A 23,814-nucleotide genomic window follows, 5' to 3' on the forward strand; every position below is an offset into this window, starting at 1 on the left:
TATCTAATACCTTCTGGCTCTTTCAGTGTAGGGGTTGGCTCATTCATGCACAAGAACACTGGGAGGTGGTCACTGATAGAACATGATAAGGCACCGGTCTCAATTTTTGGATGGGCAAGATTGGTAATGAACAAGTCTAAAGTGGATTGACTTCCTGTTGTAACTCTGGTAGGGACTTCTATTACACTAATGAAACCATTTGAAGCCAAAACAGTCCTAAATTCTCTCGTAAAAAAATTGTTACTGCTCATGTCGATGTTGAAATCGCCTCCAGCAATAAGCGTATAACCTCCATCAGCTACAAAAGACAAAAAGTGTTCATAGAATTTAAGAAAAACGGATAAATCTCCACTGGGTGGGCGGTAACAGACAGAGTAAATACATTTCTTTGCGCATAATGATATTATCTCGTAGTCCGGCGTAACCACACTGTATGGGTTTAACATTTCGCCAGTTACATTTTCATTCAGAAGTAAAGCCACTCCCCCGCCACGCCCAACGGGTCTGTTGAGATAGTAGGTTTTGTAATTGGTCATTCTGAAAACATTGTGCGCGCTGGTGCTCCATGTTTCACTCAGCATTATCACTGAAAACATAAACCGAAATTCGCTAAAAAATTCATCTAGCAAGACCATTTTATTTTTTACTGAGCGTGCGTTAACATGTATAGCTTTAACGGATGCGGATGAGAAAGAGGAAGCGATGTGGTTCAAGTCATGCGGAAGGTGATACGGGCACTGTGCCATTTTTCTTTTCCATTTTCCTTTGGTACTGAGCTTGCGCAGTGCTACGTAAGCTGGTCCAGATCGCTTGCTCCTTTGATATGTATTGCAGTCATTCCTTGATCTTTACGAACGAGAATTTTCCCATTCGTATACCAGACAAAACGATAACCTGTATCTTTTGCCTTCTGCTTCGCATTTCGAAGCAAGTCTCTGTGATACCGTGTCAGGTTTTCCTGAATGACAATGCTCGGTTCATTATCTTTTACTTTGCTCCTAGCGTTCAGCCACGAATCTCTTGTCGTCTGTCTGGTGAAACGAGCGAGTATTCCTTGCGTCTTATCCCGTCGGGCAGGCAGTCTGTGTATTGTTTGAATGTCTGCTGTCGTCAGGGGTGGTACTTCAAGCTTCGGGGCGATGTCATTTAACAAAGTAAGCAGATTTTCATCGGGCAGAGCAGCAATACCGTGTATCTCTAGATTAAGTTTCCTGCTTCGGTATTCAAGATCATTAACATCTTGTTGAAGTTGCGTTTGCACAACTTGCGTCATGTCATCTTTTTCTTCTAGTTCTGCTACTCTTTTCTTCAGTACCTTGATCTCATTGTCCTGGCGGGAAACATGTCTTTCAAATTCATCAAATTTCTTAGACATATGTTGGACAGATTCTTCCATTTCTGCCACCTTTTTTGTTAGCTCTGGCAAGCTCTCAAGTTTCTCTAGTATAGAGGCAAGAGCTAGCTTAACATCTAGTTCTGATTCACTGTCTGCTCTACTACTCGTGTGCGACCCATTTTCCCGGCATGTGAGGCAGCGCCACGCTTTCTTTGAAGCATTGTTTTTTGCTTTAAAAGATTTCTCCGTCACCCCCGCACATTTACCGAAATGGTAAGCGCTTTGGCACTCCGTGCATGTCACACTCGGCACATTGACATGAATAGTTCCCTCGCAGGACGAACACACACTAGACATTTCTTTTCGTAGGCGGACACTTCACCAAACGACATAAAAGCACGCTTCACCAAAATACAATGGCAGCAGTGGCAGCAGCAGCGACAGACACAATGGCATGAACCACAAAAACTATGACAATTCAACGTAGTGCTGCACTAACCTGCAACAAGGGCGAAGCGCGTTACCGATGTAGCCGCGTCGCTGCCGCTGCTGCCAAGTGACCGCTGGTCCGATTGCTTGCGTTTATCTTGCAGGGCCTTCCGGTCGGCGTCTGCGCAGATTGTCCCCGAAGCGTGCCAAACGTCCGATGGTTGAGCTTGATGATGGAAAGGCGTAGCTTTGGCGTAGGCATAAGAAGGCGTACAGCAGAAGCGGTTGCCGGTTCCTAGCAGCAGGATCACTTGAGAACGGGGAGCTCGATCTGCAACAAGGGCGAAGCGCGTTACCGATGTAGCCGCGTCGCTGCCGCTGCTGCCAAGTGACCGCTGGTCCGATTGCTTGCGTTTATCTTGCAGGGCCTTCCGGTCGGCGTCTGCGCAGATTGTCCCCGAAGCGTGCCAAACGTCCGATGGTTGAGCTTGATGATGGAAAGGCGTAGCTTTGGCGTAGGCATAAGAAGGCGTACAGCAGAAGCGGTTGCCGGTTCCTAGCAGCAGGATCACTTGAGAACGGGGAGCTCGATCTGCAACAAGGGCGAAGCGCGTTACCGATGTAGCCGCGTCGCTGCCGCTGCTGCCATCGTTATGGTTATCAACTGTGAGAGCATAAAGAACAAAATCGACAATTTTTTCATGGTGGTTCGATCGATACGACCCTCAATCATTTTGGGCACAGAGTCTTGGCTTGATTCTGGAATTGTGGATTCTGAAGTTTTTTCTGCTGGATATCAATGCTTCCGTCGCGACCGAAGTGCAAGAGGAGAAGGGGTGTTTATACTTGTAAGTTCCGATATACCTAGTATATTGCTGGATTGTTCTGCTACTGACATTGAATGTGTTTTGTAGAATTCGGCTGCAGAATGGGAAAAGTGTCATAGTGGATTCATATTATAGGCCTCCTAGCACATCGTTCGAGCAGTTTTGCAAGTTGGCTGTGTATCTTGAAACGATCAAAGGGGATCATATTTTGATTGGGGGTGACTTTAACCTTCCTCATATTAACTGGTCATGCAGTGAACCAAGGTGTACTTCCGGAGGCCGACTATATGCGACTTTTTTTGATATTCTGGACGACTACACATTTACACTGTACGTCCATGAGGCATCTCGAAATTACGGTACAGGTCATGTTTTTGACTTCAATCTTTGTAATATGCCGAATATTGTGTCCAATGTCCATGTTTTACCCGGTGTTAGCGACAACAATATAGGTGTGGCTGATGTAAATGTTGAGAATGAATCTGTTCCCAAAAAAGTTGCCAGAAAGGTGTATGTATATATTAGAGCAAATTATGACGCAATAAATTCGGCATTTGAAACTTATTTCCCCACTTTTGGTACACTAGCAGACGAAGTGAATACTGAACAGTTATGAAACGCGTTTAAAGAAAAACTCTGCGTGAAACTTTCGTTCCCATTCGGGTCTTGTCATCTAAGAACACTAGGGATAAACCATGGTTTAACACTCAGCTGCGTACTCTACTGCGACGTATAACGCGAATGTACAGGAAATGTAAAAAATAATACTTTGAAAAAACAAGAATGAGCTAAAAATTAAACTTAATTTTCAAAGTATAGCTAAAGTAGCTAAAAATTCTTATTTCTCGAGCCTTGGTAAGAAGTTGGTAGAGGACTCGAAACAGTTTTGGAGATACGTCCGTCTTAATGGTAAGGAAAATACATCTATTCCTCCTCTAAAATATTCTCACACAATCGTTGACGATGATACGTCTAAGGCAACCATCTTTAGTAACTATTTTTCGTCCGTGTTTAGTCAAAGTTGTTCGCGCGTTGTTAGCACGGTTTCTTACACTGAGGCCGAAGTGATGCCTAGGGTCACTTTTAGTGTTCTTGGTTTTCGAAAATTATTAGAAAGCGTCAAACCAGCTAAAGCGTGTGGCCCAGATCATATTCCAGCAGCGATTTTAAGGAACTGTTCGGCAACGTTATCTTTGTATTTTCACTGTTTATTTCAGAAGTGCTTAGTTGAGAAAGCACTACCTCGTGATTGGAAATTGGCACCTGTTACACCTGTTCATAAGAACGGAACAAGAAATGACGTTGAGAACCACAGGTCGGTGTCTTTAACTAGTATAACATGTAAAATATTTGAACATGTCCTTTATAGCTGTACAATGACACATTTGGTTAAACATAATCTTGTGCATCCTAGTCAGCACGGAGTTCGGCAAGGTTTTTCTTGCTCAACGCAGCTTGTTGAGTTCAAGCATGATTTGGCTCTAGCAATAGATAAGCGTAAAGTAGTGGACTATTTTCTTGGACTTCTAAAAAGCATTCGATGTTTTTCCTCATGACCTTCTTGTTAGTAAATTACGGGGCTATAAACTGAATGGATCTGTTATTGCATGGATAGCCGAGTATCTCTCTCTAAGACAGCAGTCGGCCGTTCTCAACGGCTGTTCTTCCGGATGCGTTCCTGTGACCTCAGGAGTTCCTCAGTTCTGGGCTCTCTTTTGTTTCTGTTGTATATTAATTATGTTACTATTGGCCTCAAATATTCGTTCAGAATGTTCGCGGATGACTGTGTAGTGTACAGGACTATAGAAAATGAACCTGATTCCGAATACCTGCAGCACGATTTGAATGCAATAGCATCCTGGTGTGCCCATTCAGAAATGTCGTTGAATGTTAAGAAGTGCGTTCACGTCACCTTTACAAGGAAACACTCACACCAGTTGACTACGTCAACCGTAAATAACGCTGCTTTATGCAGGCCTAGGGAATATAAATATTTAGGAGTTTATTTAACGAGTTATTTGAAGTGGACCAGGCACGTTCATCACATAAAAGTTAAGGCTGCACGTGTTTTGGGCTTTCCAAGACAAAATTTAAGCGAACTTCCATCTAACTTAGAAGAACAACTGTATTTCACTCATGTGCTCTCATTGTTAGAATACGCATGTGTTTGCTGGGACCCGTATACCAAAGAGCTGGCCGATACGCTTGAAAAAATACAGAATAGGACAGTGCGATTCGTTTTAGGCAATTGGGATCGTCAACTTAGTATGAAAGAAAGCAAAAGTAAACTTAAATGGGATGACTTGAAAGATCGTAGACGAAACCTCAGGCTGAAATTTTTTCATAATATCTTCCATTCCAAAACTGGCATACAAAAAGAAAAGTACATCCAAGCGCCGTCCTACATATCCCAAAGAAGGGACCAGTCTCAAAGTAAATGAATTTTCCTTTAAAGGTGACGTCTTGCGATACTCAGTTTTTGTTAGATCTATACGTGAGTGGAATCATCTTCCGTCTATGATGGTATCCATTGCTTCTAATGATGATTTTTACCGCGCTTTGTGTAATTAGTTTCGTTATTTGTCCAAAATGTGATGCTTATTTTCATGTATCCCCCTGCTGTAATGCCTACAAAGGGGACGCAGGTATCAAATAAATAAATAAACTATATAAAACACGCACCTGGGCAAGTGAGCACCTGCCACAAATCAGGCTTGCGACAAACAGACACAAAACGGCTAAATGCGCGGAAAAGGCCCATAAGTGTCAGCGAATCCCTCAGCACAACGAGGACAGAGCGTACCTCCTTGATAGGGTAGTAGGCGTACGACCAGAGCCAGAAGTCCACAGGCATCTGTCCCGGTATGAGGTGGCTCTCGGGCACCAGGGGAAAGAAGCGGCCCCTGCCGGCCGCGTCGCGCGTGTCCCCGGCGGCCACTCCCAGCTTCTGGAGGCAGCGGCCCATCTCGACGTCTTCCGCGCCGCCGCCGTCGGCACGGCAGCCGTCTTGTGGGCGCCTCCGCGCCAGCCGGCCGAGGGCCTCGCGGCTCAGCACGTAGCCCGCGCCGCCGCTCATGTAGCCCTGCTTGACGTACGGCTTGAAGCGGCAGCCATAGTACACGGCCTCCGAGGCGTTCTTGTCACGCAGGAAGTAGCGCAGATTCTCGACCACCACGTACGTGTCGTCGTCCGCCTTGAGGAACCAGTCGTGGTCATGCAGGTGGCGCCGCGCTACGTAGTCGAAGGCCGCCTTGGTCTTGGCCCACAGGTGGTTCCGAGACTCGGTCACGTTGAGAGCCACAGCGGGCAGCTGGGCGTCCGACTGCGAGCTCATGAAGAGCAGCGTGTTGCAGCGGCGGCCCCACGTGGCCTTCACGTGACGCGCCTTCTTGGCGTGGTTCCGTGGCTGCGTCATCACCCAGCACAGCACGCGCACCTGCCGCTGCAGCTCCCGGGCCACACGGTCTTCCTCTGAAAGTGGAGACCACATGTGCTGCACACGTGCTACTTTCAACTAAAGTGGGTCAGCCGAAGAAGATGATTGTCTCATCGACATTAGCCGTGCCGCACATATGCCTCAATACATTACATCGCTTCAGTCATGTCCTTCTATTCCTAGCAGTGCACGTGTAAAGCTGCTTCATTTGTCTTGTATTAGCGAGTTACAAAAAACAGTTCCGTGCCACCAGGCATGCTCAGAAGCACCTGCAATTGAAGACTTACGATAAAGGCGCTGCAGAAGCCTACAACTCCACTATTTCATGTGAAGGAAATTTTCAGTTTCATTTCATCAGCATATAACCGACGATTCTGGCTAAATTACAAATGAGGAAAACTGCCCGAGACCTGAATAAGAAAATCGACTCAGTGCTGTATGCTTAACTCCGAGCACGCACTCGTTGTGCATCTCCGAGTAATAATAATCTTTGCTTACAGGTGCGAAGCACACACACGAGGAAAGTAGACGGTACTGGGCGCCAGTCAAAACTGCTTTATTCGGAGGCATAACGCACAAATATAGAGCCGTCGTACACGCAATGAACGCCGTCATGATTCAAGTTTGATATGACAGCGATCGGGTGAAATAGTTGTCCTCGGCGTTCTACACTGGTATGTATGTATAGCTGATGCACATGCTTCCTTTCTTTCTGACAAAAAAAGCTTGAATTAATTCTCTTCTCTTTGTATCTTTACTTTCTGACAGCATCCGCGCATCGATAAAGTATGGCTCACAAGAGCGTGACGGGCAGAGCCTTATGTGCTTTGAACAAAAACATCTTCGACGGAAGTCCGTCTGGTTGGGCTCTTGAGATAGTTGAGAGAAAACTGACGCCAACCAATATTTTTAACTTTACCCAACGTTTAGGGACCAACTCGGTCTCTTCTTCAGGGGTGACTAAAGTGTGTCAGCAGCAGCAGCGGGTTGCTGCCTTCGCTCTCCTTTTGTTAGCACGTGGCGCAGTCCACAAATGTACGCGGAGGGGAGCGTTCCTTTGCGAGCCGGATGTGCCATGACTCCACATGTCGCCTCTTGAACAGGTTTGGTTCCAGGGCCAAGACGCTCACCTCCTCGAAGCCAATCCGGTGGTCGCCGCGCTCGCAGTGTTCGGGGGGGGGGGGGGGGGGTGGGTGGATTCTGAAAGCCGGATGTCATTTTTGTGTTGCCTTATTCTTCGCTGGAGGTTTTTTTGTTTTGCCGATGTATGAAGCCAATGCAATTGTACGGTACGATGCGAGGTCAAGCGACGATTTTTCGGGTTTAAAGACTGGAGCCAGTCGACTGGACCTCCACGCGCCCGGAACTGCTCCCGCACACCATGATGAGTTAAAGTGGTCCAAAGGAGCACGTCGAGCCTCCTGACCAAGGAGTAGGAGGACTTTAATGGAACAGGAGAGGTCTGCCTGGTTGTCGGCCTGGCATACTACCAAGCTTTTCAAGTGCAGAATATGTTACTCCTTCGGACCCCGGCGATGATGAGCGTCTGCAACCAGCCATGGCGGCGTCTAGTTCTTGCATAGAGAAAAAAAAGGTCCATTCGCGAATCGCTAGATCTAGGCACTTCGTAGCAATTCAGAATTGTGGATGGCTTCTTGGGGCCTGCTATTCTTGCGCAAAATTCTTCACCAATATCCGCTTCGCTACGTCCTTGGTGAACTGCGAGAGGCTTGAATGGTTGCAGCTGTTCGTAGATCACGCACCACACTCCAAATGCGTGAGAGAGCTGTTCGAGAATCCAGCGATTCAAAGAATGCCTTCGAATTGTCAGCCGCAAGATATGAATTTTGCGCTAGATTTTCCTCTGCGTGCGCCTTGCATCCCTTAGGTCTGGTAGCGACTCTGCGCCTGTATCTTCGTTCTCTTTTTTGTCGACGTGATCGGAGGCGCTGCAGCTCCACATCGAAGCCCGTGAACTTTGGCATTGGAGTGAAGAAGCATCTCGCGTTTTCCATAATCTCCTTGATGCCCTCTTCAATACCTGTTGTAATGTCTTCTCTGCAGGCATCTTCCTTAAGTGTTTTAAATATATACCAGTCTAAGCGTTGCGAACGATTGGCGGATGTGCATCCCGTGGGACCAGGGACGATAATATATGCGGGGATATGGTCACTTCCATGCGTTTCTACATCGGCAGACCACCAGAGGCATCTCGCAAGGCACTGAGACACAAAACCAAAGTCCAGACAGCTGCTGTAAGGCAGCCCGCGAATGTACGTTGGAGGACCTACATTAAGGCATCGCAGGTCGCAGTCAGAGGCGAAACAAACAAGGCTTCTTCCCTTCGAATTCATCCGGATGCCTCTCCACATGGCGTGATGCGCATTAAAGTCTCCATTGGCGATCCAAGGACCGCGTTTTACAGCAAGCAAGTCTGTCAGTCTGTCGGCGTCAAACCGTGTTGTTGGAGATAAGTACGTGCCCACGAGCGTAAACGGCAGGGTGCGCCTTTTCGCCGCTAGACAGACGTACTAGTTCTCATTGTGAGAGAGAGCCGAATGGTGCATATAAGTAAGCTCCCTTCGAGAGTACACGATGGCCTTGCTGTTTCCCCTCTGCGTGGAAGATGCAAACGCTTCATAGACAGAAATTCGGATGGACTTTTGTAGATTGGGCTCACAAATCACAACGATTGGAAATCTGTATTTATAGACGTATTCTCGAATGTCGGAAATGCGGGAAATGAGTCCAAGGGCATTCCACTGAAAAATGAATGTCTCTCTGACTTGGCTTTGTAATGGTAATGCAAGCAGAGCCATTGTGCCAGCTACTATAGAGCTGCAAAGACTAGATTTAGCGCGTCCAGTAGCTGCAAGGCATTGCGTGCTGCTGGCGAGTGGCGAACATCACACACATGGCGTTCAGAAGGGACCGCAAGAGGGCGATCACATGCACCTAGCGCTGGATCTGAGGTTGTCGGTGGACATTTCAGGCGCAAACAGGACCGCATACGCCGATGCACTATGCGTCGTGATGACGGTAGACGTAGTTAATGAGGACGAGTCCTCACTACTGCGCACTCTCCACTTGGGTTTCTTGATAATCACTGGGACGAAGCCGTCGTCCGCTGAAGAGTCTTCGCTTGTAGATGAAGTAACACGGACAATTGAGCGAGTTGGTACATCATTTTAAAACTTTCGAAAGCGCTGCTACAGGGGACACAGATGAGTACAGCACGGTGGTTTGGCTGCTTGCCTCGCTCGATTGCTACAAGCGCTTCCTCTGGGCGGCTGCGGCCGACCCCAGGAGAGGCCTAACGTCCTCCACTTCTATCGCCGTCACGAAGAGGGAGCAGCGCCTCAATGATTGTGCGAAAAAGCGGAAAAACTTCAGAAGCAGAGAGGTGTCCGACACTCTCGTGTGAGCCATATTTTGCCGATTCACAGATTCTGTCAGCAAGTAAAGATGCCAAGGATAGGGAATTAATTGAATTTTTTTTATTGGAAAGGAAGCATGGGCGTCAGCGACATATTGCCACGCGTGAATGAGGGAGATTACAGATCAGAAGAAACAGCGGCGGGCTTTGACGAACGTTCTTGTTGTTGCTGATTGCCTCACACAATGGCACATGCCCACATAGGGGATTGGCCAAAAACTGGGGGGCACAAAGAGTTTTTCAGATAAATCTTTTCATGGGATAATCACCATCACCTAGGGCTCCCACACTGCCGCTGTCCTATGCCTACAGCTGAGCGAGCCCAAATCCGAGATCCGGCCCTAGGTGGTCACCATCACCTCGAGAAGGGACCATTACAGTTGTGAACCAAATTATTCAAATCTTCAGTGAGTGTGCCTTTGGGTTGAGCTTCACCTATGAGTTGCCGTCGCAGGGATGCTTGCAGTTTTGGACATCTGTATTGTTACGAGTACTAGTGGAACCCAGGTGTGCCGGAGGTACCAGCCTCGCTCAAAAACAGGTACCAAACCAGTCAGCTCATTCAAAGCTTATAAAAAGGGGAATAGCAAAAAACTGCCTGCGCGCCGCTCTTGATAAGTCTTGCCCACATGAAATGCAGAACAGCGTGTGATTTCAGTTACATAGACTGACTAGTGCGGGTTTCTCTTGTGAGCTGGTCACTTCGGTGATAGAAGCCCTTGCCAAGGAAGCTCGATGCCCACCGAAGCACTGCCTAAGTGAAGAACCGCACCGCCGGAGACCCGTGGCTATGCCGTACTTCCACCAGATTTCACATCGCCTCAAAAAAGTGGCCATGAAATGTGAGGTCCCTATGGTCTTCACGGCGCCCACGAAGCTTTCAGGCATGTGCAATATGGTGCAGGAAAATGGAAAAAAGAACGGGTGCCGCCCTAAGCACGTGGACAGGTTCGTTCCCTGCAAAACAGGGGTGATGTACCGAATACCCCTCACATGTGGCAATTGTTACATAAGGCAAACTGGACGTTGCCTGAATGTTAGACTTCTGGAGCACCGCGCAGCCATTGAATCATTGGCGGAGGGCGGTGAACTGGCGAAACATTGTCGCCATTGCCGCAACTGTACGCCCAGGTTCCGAGACACAATTTTCCTGAAAAAATTACCGACCCAGCTTAGCAGGGAAATTTTTGAAGCCTGCAGCATTAGAAAAGAAAATGACCGTTGCATAAGCACCACTTCCGTATCCTTATCCCAGAAGGAATTCAACTATCTTGATGCTAACCTGTGCGACGCGCGCCCGCATGCCAGTGCCCCGTGATGATGTCTGCTGTTTATCAGGTGTGATTACGAATCTTGTATATGTGTGCTTTTCCTTGTAGTAAACCTCAGTTGATGTTCCGCGTTGTGTCATGTGCATTCGTCTCTTCATCCTTCGTCGTTTTGCGAGGTTGCAATATGCACTCCCCCGATCACCATCATCATGGCACGTCTTGACCACCGCTCCAGATCGCTGTCACTTCCACTTCCTCTTTTTGAGGCGGCGCGTGTTTCAGATCAGCGCTAGATGAACATGCGGAATGTACTGTGTCACTAGCTCCCCGGGAAGAAAGAGCATCTTCCCGGTGCGTAGCCTGCCTGCGCGCCGCCTCTGAAAGAGGATGTGCAATGGAAGTGACAGCGATCTGGAGCTGTAGTCAATATACAGAGCTTTGTACTTCAATAACGCATGTTGCCGGGCTAGTGGGTTCTGCAGTTTCGAAAAAGACAGGGTGCTACAAGTAAGTGCACAAAAAGACTAGGACACGACGAAAGACAGGCGCCAACTTCCAACTGTTTATTCCGAAAGTGAAGTGCATGAATTATAGCATCCAGCTAAGTCCACTTTCACACATTCAGTGCCTTATCGTTTCTGACACTTATCGCACTGCATTCTCGTGTGAAAAACATAGTTTTGTATAAGGCCGAGAACAACCATTTCACCCATTCCTTATAATCAAACTTGAAGCATGGTGGTGTTCCTAGCGTGTTTCGCCTCTGAATAAACCAGTTGTGAGTGGCGCTCAGTCCCGTCCGCCCTCCTTGCGTCTGTGTGTGTTTCACACCTGTAACCAAAGGTGAACAAGTTACCAGCTGGCACAAGAGGACTTTCTTTTGAGTAATATTAAACTGGTATCAGAGTCCTAACACATATATAAGTATTAGAAAAGGAAGACTCCTCACACAAAACACAGCGAGCCGTGCCCAGTACCTAACTTCAAAAAATTCTGCCTTAAGGGTATGATGCGATAGCGTCAACTATTCCCATAAGCAGGATGGGGTACTCTTCGCAAGCTACTTCGCAGGCACGGACATTGTGCTTTATTTTATTTAGTTATTCATTTTTATTATATTCAACGCTAGACACACTCCCTCTAAACAAGTCGAACAAACATTCCTTAGTGGTCGACGGGTAGCGCGCCCGGCTGACGACCCAGCGGCTCGAGTCTCGGATTGATCATTCTTCGTTTCAGCGCAATAATTTTCTCAAAGGCACTATGTAATGTTGGTGGAATAACGACACAAACCTCTAGAGAAATGAAAAATTGCGCATTGATGTACTCATTGTTGTACTGTGTGATCGCTGTGATGTGTTTGAATTAAATACGTGCGGCCATGTGGTTTGACGTTAAGATCTACTCGACAACTACTAATTTTCTCGGCTGTCACAAAATTCGGCGCATTTTTGAAAAAAACCGACGCTGCGCGTAAGCAATCGCGCCCGCGCGCGGTAAAATAAAACAAAAACAGCGGGGAAGGACCCCCGGAGAGTGCGTAGCTTTGAGCGTGCGGCTGCCCTTTCCACTCAGCTCGCCGGTGCGGCGCCAAAGTAAACATACACGCGCACGGCGTCGATTTTTCTAGAATGTCGGAGAAGTTTCTGTTCATTGTCGACGGAAAAAAGGTAACCTTGTTGCGCTAAAGTGGTACCCACTCCCCTTCACTCTCGCGCCGGCGTCTTCGCATGCGAGATGGAACCAGAAATTTCTGGAAGGCGGATTCCGCCCTCGACCAATGAGGTCGTGCGCCCGGCGCGAGAAGGAGTTTGTGCTGTTGAAGCTGCGTGTATGTGCGCGCCTGCCTTGGCGCGAACAAAGAGACGCGGTCCGCGCCTATAAATGAGGGGTTTCAACCGCTCTCGGTTAGCCCGAGCCGCCGTTTAAGCTTCCGAGAAGCGCGCCCGCTCGACTCCTGGGAGAACACCACTCGCGCAACCCGGAACAGCGAGGCCACGTGTGCCAGCCTGCGGATCGGCCCCGTCGTGCTCCTCAGGTCGTCGGACTGTCGCAGTGCCCGGTGAACAAATCGTGTTTTCATTATTAGTCTCTTTCTATGTTAGTGCACTTTAGGTGCAAAGATTTTGTTGAATTGTATCTCTCTCTATTGTTACTTTGAACGAGTTGCATTATATTTGTAAATCACTATGTATCTGCTCGTACGAGTGATTGTGAAATACGCTGTATTGTCTCTTTGCTGTATAAACTTTGTTTTGTTTTGTGAACCTTTGGCTCAGACCCATTCTCTGGCTTGCGACCCGCGAAAGCTGGGCAGCAAACGACCAACCCCCTGGTCACTTGGTAGCTGGTATCCGGCTGAGCTTGCCACGCTGAGTCGAGGGCATCTCCGCTGTGACCGAGACAGCTACCTCACATGCTCTAAGGGTGTCTGGGAGCGCACGCAAAAGTGCGCGAAGTGATGACATATTCTGGCGTCCGCGACAGGACGTTTGGTTGTTTGTGAGATCAGAGAACGGAGAAAGAGTCGGAAGGAGTTTACGAAGAGGTCGTAAACGAGTATGCAGCAGCAGAGCGATATTGTGAGGTGCCGCGCTGAAGCGGTTATTGAGGTTCACCGTGTAGAGGTAGTCTTTGCCTTGAAAAGTTCAGTATCCGAAAATGAACTTGAAGGATGTCCGGTGCTGAACTATGGAAATGGGTGAACCAGGAGAGAGAGAAGATGAAAAATAAAGGCGGAAGGCTCGAGAAGGAGCCGAAAAGGAGAAACAGAAGGTTCTAGAAGAAGCTGAGAAAGAGAGATTTCGAACGCGAAAAACAACTGCTTGCCATGAAGCTTGAGCTCCAACGTGCTGCGAACCACTCAGCGGAAGTTCATAGCACTAGAGAAGAAGTCAGCGGCCTGCGGATAGATGCCGGCAGATTACTGCCCAGATTTGATGAAAAAAGGGACGATCTCGACGCGTTCCTCAGGCGATTCGAAAGGATCGCGGGAAGTCACAATTGGTCAGACGGTGAATGTGCTACCGTTCTTAGCACATGTCTCAGCGGCGAAGCTCTAAGCGTATTTGGGCGACTTTCTCCGGACCGTGCTGCAAGCTGCAGCAAGGTAAAGGCCGCCTTGCTTGAGCGATTCCGTCTCACCACCGAGGGATTTCGAGAAAAATTCAGAACAGGGAAATTCACAGATGGCGAAACGGCAACCCTGTATGCTGCAAGATTGTCACTACTTTGATCGGTGGATAGAACTTCAAAAATTGCACAGGAATACAGTACACTTCGTGAGCTACTCATCAAGGAACAACTCCTTAGTAGCTGTCACCCGAGCTTGTCGCTGTACCTCAAGAAAAGAAGAGCCAAGACTCTCTCCGAAATGCTAGATCTTGCCGACCAATTTCTTGAAGCTCAAGTAGGAACGAATCTGACCAAGATTAAGAATACGAATTCAGAGAGCGCGGGGAAAACCGACAGCCGTGATGCCCGATTTAACCCAAAGGCTCCACCATAGTGCTACCTGTGCAACAAGTCAGGCCACTAGGCGTCTAATTGCCGCAACAGCGCTACGAACAGTAGCCCAACAGCTTGTTTTAAGTGCGGCCAGAGGGGGCACAGAGACGCGGTTTGTCCGAACCCAAGCAAGCCCATCCCCCAGGTATCGTGCGTACGGGCCTCCTCAGATCACCACCTGGAGGAAGAATATGAAAATGGCTTTGTAGAACAAAAGAACGGCAAGAAGGTGCCAGTCGTGAGCGCCGTAGTGAACGCGCTACCGGGAGCCGAAATGAAGAGAATGCGTGTCCTGAAACGGAAAGGAGGAGAGAAAATAGTTACAGTGTTGCGAGACACGGGAAACAGCGCTGTAATCATAAAACGAAGATTAGTGAGAGATAAGGATCTCACTGAAACGAAGAGCCTTGTGCGGCTAGTGGACGGCTCGTTTCAGCGATTGCCGGAAGCTGAAGTACATGTGGGGACTCCCTACTACAACCAACGGGAAACTAAGTGCACTGTGCATGGAGCGCCCCATATACGACCTCATATTGGGCCACATAAAGGGGGAAAAATTTCCAAAGGGCCCAGAAAGTAGCCGCGAGATAGAGAAATCCGAATCCTGCTCTTCTGAACGGCGCAGTGATCGAAACGAAAAGGAAGTACCGAAGGAAGCGCGAGCGTGCTAGCTCAAGCAAAGGAGCAGTGAAGCAGACAGTCAAGCATGAAGAACGGAAGAGTGCCGCGGATGAACATTGCGAGGAATAAAAAACATCTTTGCTGGAAAGGACGGGAACTGCAGTAGGAAGCTGCGCGGAACTGTAAGAAAGGCCACGAAATGGTCACAAGGAAGCAGCGAAACGAGAAAGAAAGACAGCTCAAGAGGACAAGGTGTCTGAAACTCCGGCTAAGTTCAGCTTAGGGCAGGTTGTAGACATGTTCATCATGCTCTTGTGCACATTACTTTAGCTACATTTCGATTGCACAGGAAAATTCTGGAATGTGACCAAGCGTGCATTCACACCGGTCAATATTCTCAGCCTTGTGTTTTGACGTCGGTGCCCTGGAATCCATCGAGTGCCTTGTTTGTGTGTGCATACCTAAGCGCACAATTCTTTTCCGAGTCGGCAAATTTACCTGGAGGGTTCAGGTGGGGTGAAATAGAAGTCCATGTTGACCGAGAAAAAGGCCCGCGAGTCGAAGAGACTCCTGTTGCGACAAAAGGCAACTGTGAAGGACCTCACGCGCGCATTACGAAAGCGCAAGTAGGAAATGTATGTGGAAAGCATGCCTCGAGCTTGAATGCTCCCTACTTGTGTTCTATTAATGCATTCCCGAGTGCCGGCTTGTATTGAATTTTGCCAATTGTCAAGTCTCATGTGCGTGCAGACATCATTGTATTGATGTGTGTATTTTGGTATTTGCCATTGACTTTGTGAGCGCAAGCATGTGCGCGCGAATGTTGTGTTTTGTGAATATTGTTGCACAATATTCTTAAAGGAAAGGACAGTGCCACAAAATTCGGCGCATTTTCTAAAAAACCGGCACTGCACGTAAGCAGTCGCGCCCGCGCGCGGTAAAATAAAACAAAAGCAGCGGGGAAGGACCCCCGGAGAGTGCGTAGCTTTGCGCGTGCGGCTGCCCTTTCCACTCAGCTCGCCGGTGCGGCGCCAAAGTAAACATAGACACGCGCGGCATCAATTCTATAGAATGTCTGTTCGTTGTCGACTGAAAGGGGGTAACCTTGTACGCGCCAAAGTGGTACCCACTCCACTTCGCTCTCACGCCGGCGTCTTCGCATGCGAGATGGAACCAGAATTTTCTGGAATGCGGATTCCGCGCTCGACCATTGGGGTCGCGCGCCCGGCGCGAGAAGGAGAATGAGTTTGTGCAGTTGAAGCTGCCTGTATGTGCGCGCCTTGGCGCGAAGAACAAATAGCCGCGGTATGAGCCTATAAATGAGGGGCGCTTCAACCGCTCTCGGTTAGCCCGAGCCACCGTTCAAGCTTCCGAGAAGCGCGCCCGCTCGACTCCCGGGAGAAAACAACTCGCCCAGCCCGGACCAGCGAGGCAACGTGCGCCAGCCTGCGGATCTGCCCCGTCATGCTCCTCAGGTCATCGGAGTGTCGCAGTGCCAGGTGAACAAATTGTGTTTTCATCATTAGCCTCTCTGTTTTTTAGTGCACTTTAGGTGCAAAGATTTTGTTGAATTGTATCTCTCTAATGTTACTTTACACGAGTTGCATTGTATTTGTAAATCACTTCGTATCTGCTCGTAAGAGTGATTGTGAAGTACTCTATATCGTCTCTGCTGCATAATCTGTTTTCTTTTGTGAACCTTTGGCTCCGACCCATTCTCTGGCTTGCGACCGGCGAAAGCTGGGCACCAAACGACCAACCGCTTGTCACTTGGTAGCGGGTAACCGGCTGAGCTGCCACGCTGAGTCGAAGGCATCTCCACTGTGACCGAGACCGCTACCCCCACACGCTCTAAGGGTGTCTGGGAGCGCACGAAAAAGTGGGCGAAGTGGTGACACCGGCGCACCAACGCCAACTACGATGGTTTCTGCGCTGAACGCGACCTAATCGCTATCGCATTTACCTTTCCAGCTCGATAAAAACGCACTGCAGCAGCCTGCGCCTTTCATTGGGCGTGGGGACAGCATCGTCATGCGGCTTCATCACGGCATGCGTTTCTTCATGGGCAATCCTTCACCTCAGCTCGGTACCAATGGCACCGGCTGATGCCATTCCGGCTACGCCTGTGACTGTCGGCGTTCAAGTTGGCAGCGTGACAATTGGAGAACTCTGGCAACCCTGCTACACTATGGCTCCATCGTACAAGTCCTGCTCATCGTCCACGACATCACCTTTCCACCTGGATAAAAACGGACTGCAGCGGCCTGCGTCTTTCAGTGGGCGTGGGGACAGCTTCGTCATGGGGCTGCTTCACGGCATGCGTTGCAGATAAATCTTGCAGATAACGGCAATCCTTCAACTGAACTCGGTACCTGTGGCACCGGCTGATGCCATTCCTGCTACACCTGTGACTGTCGGCGTTCATGTTGGCAGCGTGGCAATTGGTGAACTCTGGCAACCCTGCTACACTATGGCTCCATCTTACAAGTCCTGCGCATCGTCCACGACGTCACCTTTCCACCTGGATAAAAATTGACTGCAGCGGCCTGCGCCTTTCAGTGCGCGTGGGGACAGCGTCGTCATGCGGCTGGTTCACGGCATGCGTTTCTTCATGCAGGTTGGTAGTAAGAATTCCATGTTTGCTAAGAAATCGATCATTATGTGCCTGCTCCTGTTCCCACACCCAGGAGTGCTGTTGATTTTGCTCGTCCAGTGCTTCGATGTTTATGTCAACTGCCTTTGGTGTCGGGGGATGTTGAGCTTAACCCTGGCCCTGGGGCTGGCTCTGGCGCTGACAGGCGGTTTAACGACAGCGCTGTTGATCATTCTCAGCAGAAACAGCTTAATGGCATGTTGACTCTGTTAGAAGGCGTTAATTCAAGGACCGCTTAAATGGAGTTAGAGCAATCACACTTCTTCATCTTCTGTTCCTTGGTGTGCCCGAAAGTTTGTCCGAAACGTGGGATGAAACGGAGGAAACATTATTGAACCTTGTTTCAGGCTGCTTTGATCCTGTTCTCACGAATGACATGTTTGAACGAGCACGCAGGATTCGGGTGTTCTCGGATGAAAAGTGTCGTCCGATTGTTGTGATGTTCCGGTATTTAAAAACAAAACAACAAATCCTAGTGCAGTCTGCCAAACTTATAGATTGAAAGGTCACTGAAAGTGAAGATTATTCTTTGCAGACACGTGTCGCTAGAAAGAAGCATGTGCAGGTCATAAAAGATGCTGATTTTAAGTATAAGCTGGGGTATAACAAACTGTATTGTAACAACACATGCTACGGCTACGAACCAATTCACAAATGCGTTTTCGAACTAGCTGGCCGACCATGGTCTTTAGTGGCCCCTTATCGCACTGCTTCTGGCTCGCCACACGCTTCGCCATAGAGATGTGCGAGGGGCAGTGGACGGGCGACTGGGGATAAGACAGCGCTTTCAATTCTTTTCACAAACATAAGCAGCATAATACCAAAGCGGGAAGATGTAAACTCTCATCGACTCATGTGATGCCGATGTTGTATTGCTGACTGAGACGTGGCTCTCCGCAAAGATATAGAGCAAGGAACTGTTTGATTGCAAGAAGCGCTACAATAATGTTTATCGTTCTGATAGAGGTCACAGAAGTGGAGGAGGTGTTTTAATAGCCATCGCCGATAATATTGTGCCTTCACCCATTAGTCTTTCTAACACCTTAGAGTTGGTTTAGGTTGAAATTCGTGTTCATTTCAGGAAACTGATTCTGGGCATATGCTACCGTTCCCCGTCTTTGTGTGCTACTTTCGTTGAAGATTTGCATGATGCTCTTCACTTGATCTCAGTACGTTATCCGGGTGCGGCAATCCTTCTTGCTGGTGACTTCAATTATCCCAGCATCGTGTGGACTAATGCATCGCCGTATCCTCGCCCCTTTTCTACCGAATGCAATAACTTATTGCGAACCTGTTTGGACTTCAACCTTTCGCAGCTAGTTACTAAGCCAACTCGAGTCACGCCATCATCTTCCAATGTATTAGACCTTGTGCTAACCAACGCGCCGGATCTTATCCCTTCAATCCCGTACTTACCTGGTCTTAGTGATCCCTCCTTGCTTTATTTCGATGTAAAAAATAATATTCCTAATCGCCGGGGCATCTTCAAGTCTATTAGAGATTACAAACGGGCGGACTATGATGCCATTAATCGTGAGTTCGCTCTTCTCTTAAACAATTATTTACCAGAATTTTCACAGCGTTCTGTCCACACTAACTTGGAAATATTTAGGGACACTGTGGAAATTCTCACTAATACACTTGTTCCACTAAGACTTTTGCGGTGTAATTGCCAATCACCGTGGTTTAATGACATTTTAAAAAGGCTGTCCATATAAGAAAAACCGTGTTTCGCTCGGCCAAATCATCGAATTTGCAACAACGATGGGACGGTTACCTTTCTGCGGCAGCTGAGTACAAATTAGCTCTGAAAAATGCTAAGGACTTCTTCTTTAACCGTACTTTGCCTGCTTTAATGATTAATAACTCTAGACAGTTTTAGAACACTGTGAACAAGAAAGATAGTTCGTCAGTCCTACTTACATCTGCTGACGGCGTTGCATTTTCATCTATTGAATGTGCTAGTGCTCTTAATAGTGTTTTTGTTGCTGCTTTTTCTGACAATGTTTGCCTTACCAATCAGGAGTGTTCCATCGTGGGTGATTTTTCCATGGATGCAAATCTTTTTAACACAACTGGTATCCTGAGAATTATTAAAAACCTTCAGATTTCTTCCTCCTGTGGCGTCGATAACATTAATTCGAAATTTCTCGTTAATACAAAGGTGTACTGTTCAATTATCCTTACAGAACTGTTTGACCAGTCACTGGAAACAGGCTGTATTCCCAATGACTGAAAGGTTGGGAGGGTGATTCCGCAGCACAAGTCTGGAGATAAACATTGCCCTCTTAACTTTCGCCCTGTGTCGCTGACCAGCATTCCATGTAAAATCATAGAACATGTCACCTACTCTCATCTTGCTACCTTTTTAGAATCCAAATGCTTTTTCAGTAATACCCAACACGGCTTCCGTAAATCGTTTTCATGCGAAACGCAACTCATATGCTTCACAAATCTAGAATTCAATGCAAGTGCATTGAATTCTAGATCGCGGGTCCCATGCTGATTGTATATTTATAGATTTTTATAAAGCATTTGACAAGGTTTCACATGAGCTTCTTTTTCTTAAACATCCTTAACATCGATTCCACATTACTTACATGGTTGCATTGTTTTCTTTCAAACCGAAGTCAGTTCCTAACAGCCAATAACGTCAATTCAGATTCCTCGCCTGTTTCCTCTGGCGTGCCTCAGGGGTTCGTTCTCGGGCCCCTCCTCATTCTCATTTATATAAACGACTTACCAACTACTATATCGTCTTCCATTTGTCTTTTTGCCGATGACTGTTTTATTTAACCGCGAAATTAATGATGATAATGATGTATCTGTTCTTCAGTCAGATGTTAACAAGGTACTGGATTGGTGCAACCTGTGGAATATGAAGCTAAACATTACTAAACGAAAGCATTTGCCCATTTCTCGTCTATCTACTACATACTCTACTTGCTGCATTAATGGCATCTCTCTTAAAACTGTGTCGTCTTATAAATATCTGGGTGTTCATGTCTCTTCTAACCTGTCTTGGAAACCTCAACGTTGACTATATTATAAGTAACGCTAACCGCATCCTTGGATACCTTCGCAGGAATTTTTCATGTGCACCGAGTTCAATAAAACTATTACTTTACAAAACATTGGTTCGCTCTAAATTGAGATATGCTTCATCGGTGTGGAACCCTGTGGTCGAATCTTTTATTTTTGACTTAGGATCAGTTCAAAACCACCGTTGTCGTTTCATACCTTCCAACTATCACCGTACTAGTAGTGTAACTGTCATTTATGCTAACCGTTCGCTACCGCTTCTTTCCCATCGCAGGTCAATAGCTTTATTATGTACTTTTCACAAAATTTATCACCGCCACAAAGTTCGGATGCCTTCAACACGATGGCAAGACGGGCGAGTTTGTGATACATACTTAAGGGAAAATAGCCCAAAAGACGGGGACAAGTGAAGAAAACAACAGGACCAGCGCTAACTCACAACTGAAGGTTTATTCACAGGGAACCAGGAATATAAACAGCGCAATTACACAAGATAACAAAGAAAAGAAACATGCAGCAATGTGGGATCGAGGAACGGAACTTCACTATCATGCAGGCGAACAGGTATAAAATAGGGGTTTTCCTTTCAGGTCCTAAAAGACTTCAAAGGTTATGTGCTAAGGTGGAAAGACAGGCTGAAAAACAAAACGAATCCCAAAGTGCCTGTGGAATTAAACATAAAACTAAGTATGTTCCATGCTCTGAAGGGGTTTTATATAAAATTCCTTTTTCTTGCGAACAAATATATATTGGCCACACGGGTCGTTGTATTAACACGCGCCTAACTGAGCATGCTAATAGATTCGAGGCTAACAAACCTACGAATCTAGTTGATCATGTCAGAGACTGCAAATCTTGCATCCCTTCTTTTCATCACTGTAATATTTTGTACAATCACCCAACGCAGTTTACCAGGGAGATTATGGAGGCATTCTATATGAAGAAAAAAACTAGATTGTGCGTTAGCAGCCCGTCGGTTTACCTGCATGACAGTGAAGTTCGGTTCCTCGACCACACATAGCTACACGTTTGTTTGCTTTGTTATCTTGTGTAACTGCGCTGTTTATATTCCTGGTTTCCTGTGAATAAACCTTCAGTTGCGAGTTAGCGCTGGTCCTGTTGTTTTCTTCACTTGTCCCAGTCTTTTGCGCTATTTTCCCTTAAGTTTGGATGCCTCTTTGGCGCACATGATGTTTTCACGATACATTCATACCCAGAACGTGTGTCAGCTGGAATCACCTTCCCCACAATATTGCTGAAAATACTGATACTGAAGGGTTTAAATGCGAGCCAGTTGGTTCATAGTTACTTTCTGCCCCTTGCAAGCTTTCGGGTCTGTACTCGCGCATTTCTCGAGGCAGGGAAAGGAACTACGTTTGCACAATGCAGCACGAGAACCGCTTCACGGCGTGTGTCGCTCAGGTCGTGTACAAGTTCCCCCTCACATGCGAAAGAGTATATATACATAGGCCAAACAGGTCGATGTACTAATGACCGGCTGCGTGAGACCCACTCCTCCCTGGGGTCTGATGACTGTGCCAACTTGCCTCGCCATTGCAATGAATGTGGGTGTTATCCCCTGTTCAGCAACGTAATGATTCTTGGCAGAGGCAAGGGAAAGCAAGAGCGAGAAATCTTGGAAGCATACCATACCAGTTTGTCAGGCCAGGATTGCATTAGCACAACCTCGGTGCTAAAGGAATTCGCTCTTTTAGGCCGGTCACTGTAGATGTGTATCTTGTGTGCCCCTATGCGCTGTGAGATGTGATGTGGCTGTTGTGCATGCTCTGCTGGCCTTGCTAGGACTATGTTTTGTCGAATAAACCTCAGTTGACAGTCCAGTTGTTGTGGTGTAAACACTCCTTTTCTTATCCCTTGTGTTTTGTGACTGGTTTTTTTAAGTTACTGATACTGCTGCCTTTCGTAACGCTGTTATTATTTTATATAAGTATCTGTCTATAAATATCTTTTAATTTATTAATGCTATTTTCTTTCGTGGTTTCTTTTGTGTAATGCTGCCATTTGTTAATGATGTTACTGATTTTATACCATTGTGTCCTGTAACGATATTCAAATTTTTTAACTGCTGTTTTGTTTTTTGAACTTGTATGTTATTCCCACTCCCCTCTGTATCGCCTAACGACCCTGAGGGGAAATAAAAAAATAAATAATGCTGGTTCGGGAGTCCACCGAGGTAAGTGAGACAATTACTGCGCCATTTCCTTTCCTGAAAAATCAATTTTCAATTTCCGCCCCATCTTGCTCTTTAAAGCACCCAATTAATGAGGGAAAGCCCCCATGTCACACGCAGGATCCAATCTTGGCGTAGTGGTTGCAGCTATTGCTAGCCTAATGGAATCATGTCTAGCTTTCGAATTCGCTTCATTTATGATAAAACTATTGTTGTGGTGCGAGTAACAGTTTTACAGCGGCACGCTGGCCGCAACATGAGCTACCTCAACACGTTATCACAGGAACGCTCGCCATGCGTATGTGTGGCGCCATCTGTAGCACAAGGCAGGAGTCACTAAGTCTGCCCCGAAGCTGAGATACGGAAACGCTTACAATGGAAATTTGTACTCGAGCAAAAGTGAAGCTGCCAAAGCACAAGAACATGTGCGGGCTTCTGTTGGGAGTGTGTTCGGCGGCGGCGGATGGGAGGAAGCCTTACCGCTGTGGTGGAACTCGTCGTCAGGCGCGTGTGCGCCCAGCGGCCTGTCGGGCGCCGGCGGGTCCTCGTCCTCCCAGTGGTCGGCGTGCGGGCTCGCCGGGAGCGACGGCCTCCGGGAGGCCAGCCAGGGAGCGAGGCCCTGGTCCATAGAGAGCACGCTCAGCAGCAGGTAGGCGCAGCCAAAGCCGAACGTGATGCCCGTGCCCAGCGGCAGCAGGAAGCCTCGCGCGGGCGGCAGCCACGAGCGGCTGGCGCTGTCCATCGGCCGCTGCCTGCGCACAATGACAGATATGCTTGATAGCAGCTTCACCGTGCTTTGGTAACAATCCACTCCATCCTTGCTTTTCTGACTGCACTGAGCGCGGAAGCCTGAGAGTGTACCTAACAAGTAATTGATTACTTGCAATAAATTAATTTTCCAACAGTTCTGTAATTAATCGATTAGCTTTTTAAACTAACGTTCCAGGCAATTGAATCACTTTTTTTCTGAAAATGTAGACTGGAAACAAGTTTGAGAACAACTTGACGGCAAGCAGTGGTTGTAGCGGGGATTTCTGCTGCGTCACCGAGCGAGAACAGACCTGT

At 47.5% G+C, this 23,814-nt stretch overlaps 1 protein-coding gene across 11 annotated transcripts in view; it reads right to left on the reverse strand.

Annotated features, from left to right (window-relative positions):
* LOC144124442 (glycoprotein-N-acetylgalactosamine 3-beta-galactosyltransferase 1-like) overlaps positions 1-23,814 on the reverse strand; it is a 611,040-nt gene that overhangs the window by 15,188 nt on the left and 572,038 nt on the right. For all 11 annotated transcript variants that reach the window (XM_077657099.1, XM_077657095.1, XM_077657094.1 and 8 more), the window contains 2 exons: positions 23,230-23,501; positions 5,396-6,063 (listed from right to left, as the gene is read on the reverse strand). In XM_077657099.1, coding sequence (XP_077513225.1) covers positions 5,396-6,063; positions 23,230-23,491 — 930 coding nt within the window. In that variant the 5' untranslated portion in view covers positions 23,492-23,501. The remainder of the gene's footprint in view (positions 1-5,395; positions 6,064-23,229; positions 23,502-23,814) is intronic.

Source organism: Amblyomma americanum, chromosome 3, assembly GCF_052857255.1.
Source record: "Amblyomma americanum isolate KBUSLIRL-KWMA chromosome 3, ASM5285725v1, whole genome shotgun sequence".
NCBI lineage: Eukaryota > Metazoa > Arthropoda > Arachnida > Ixodida > Ixodidae > Amblyomma > Amblyomma americanum.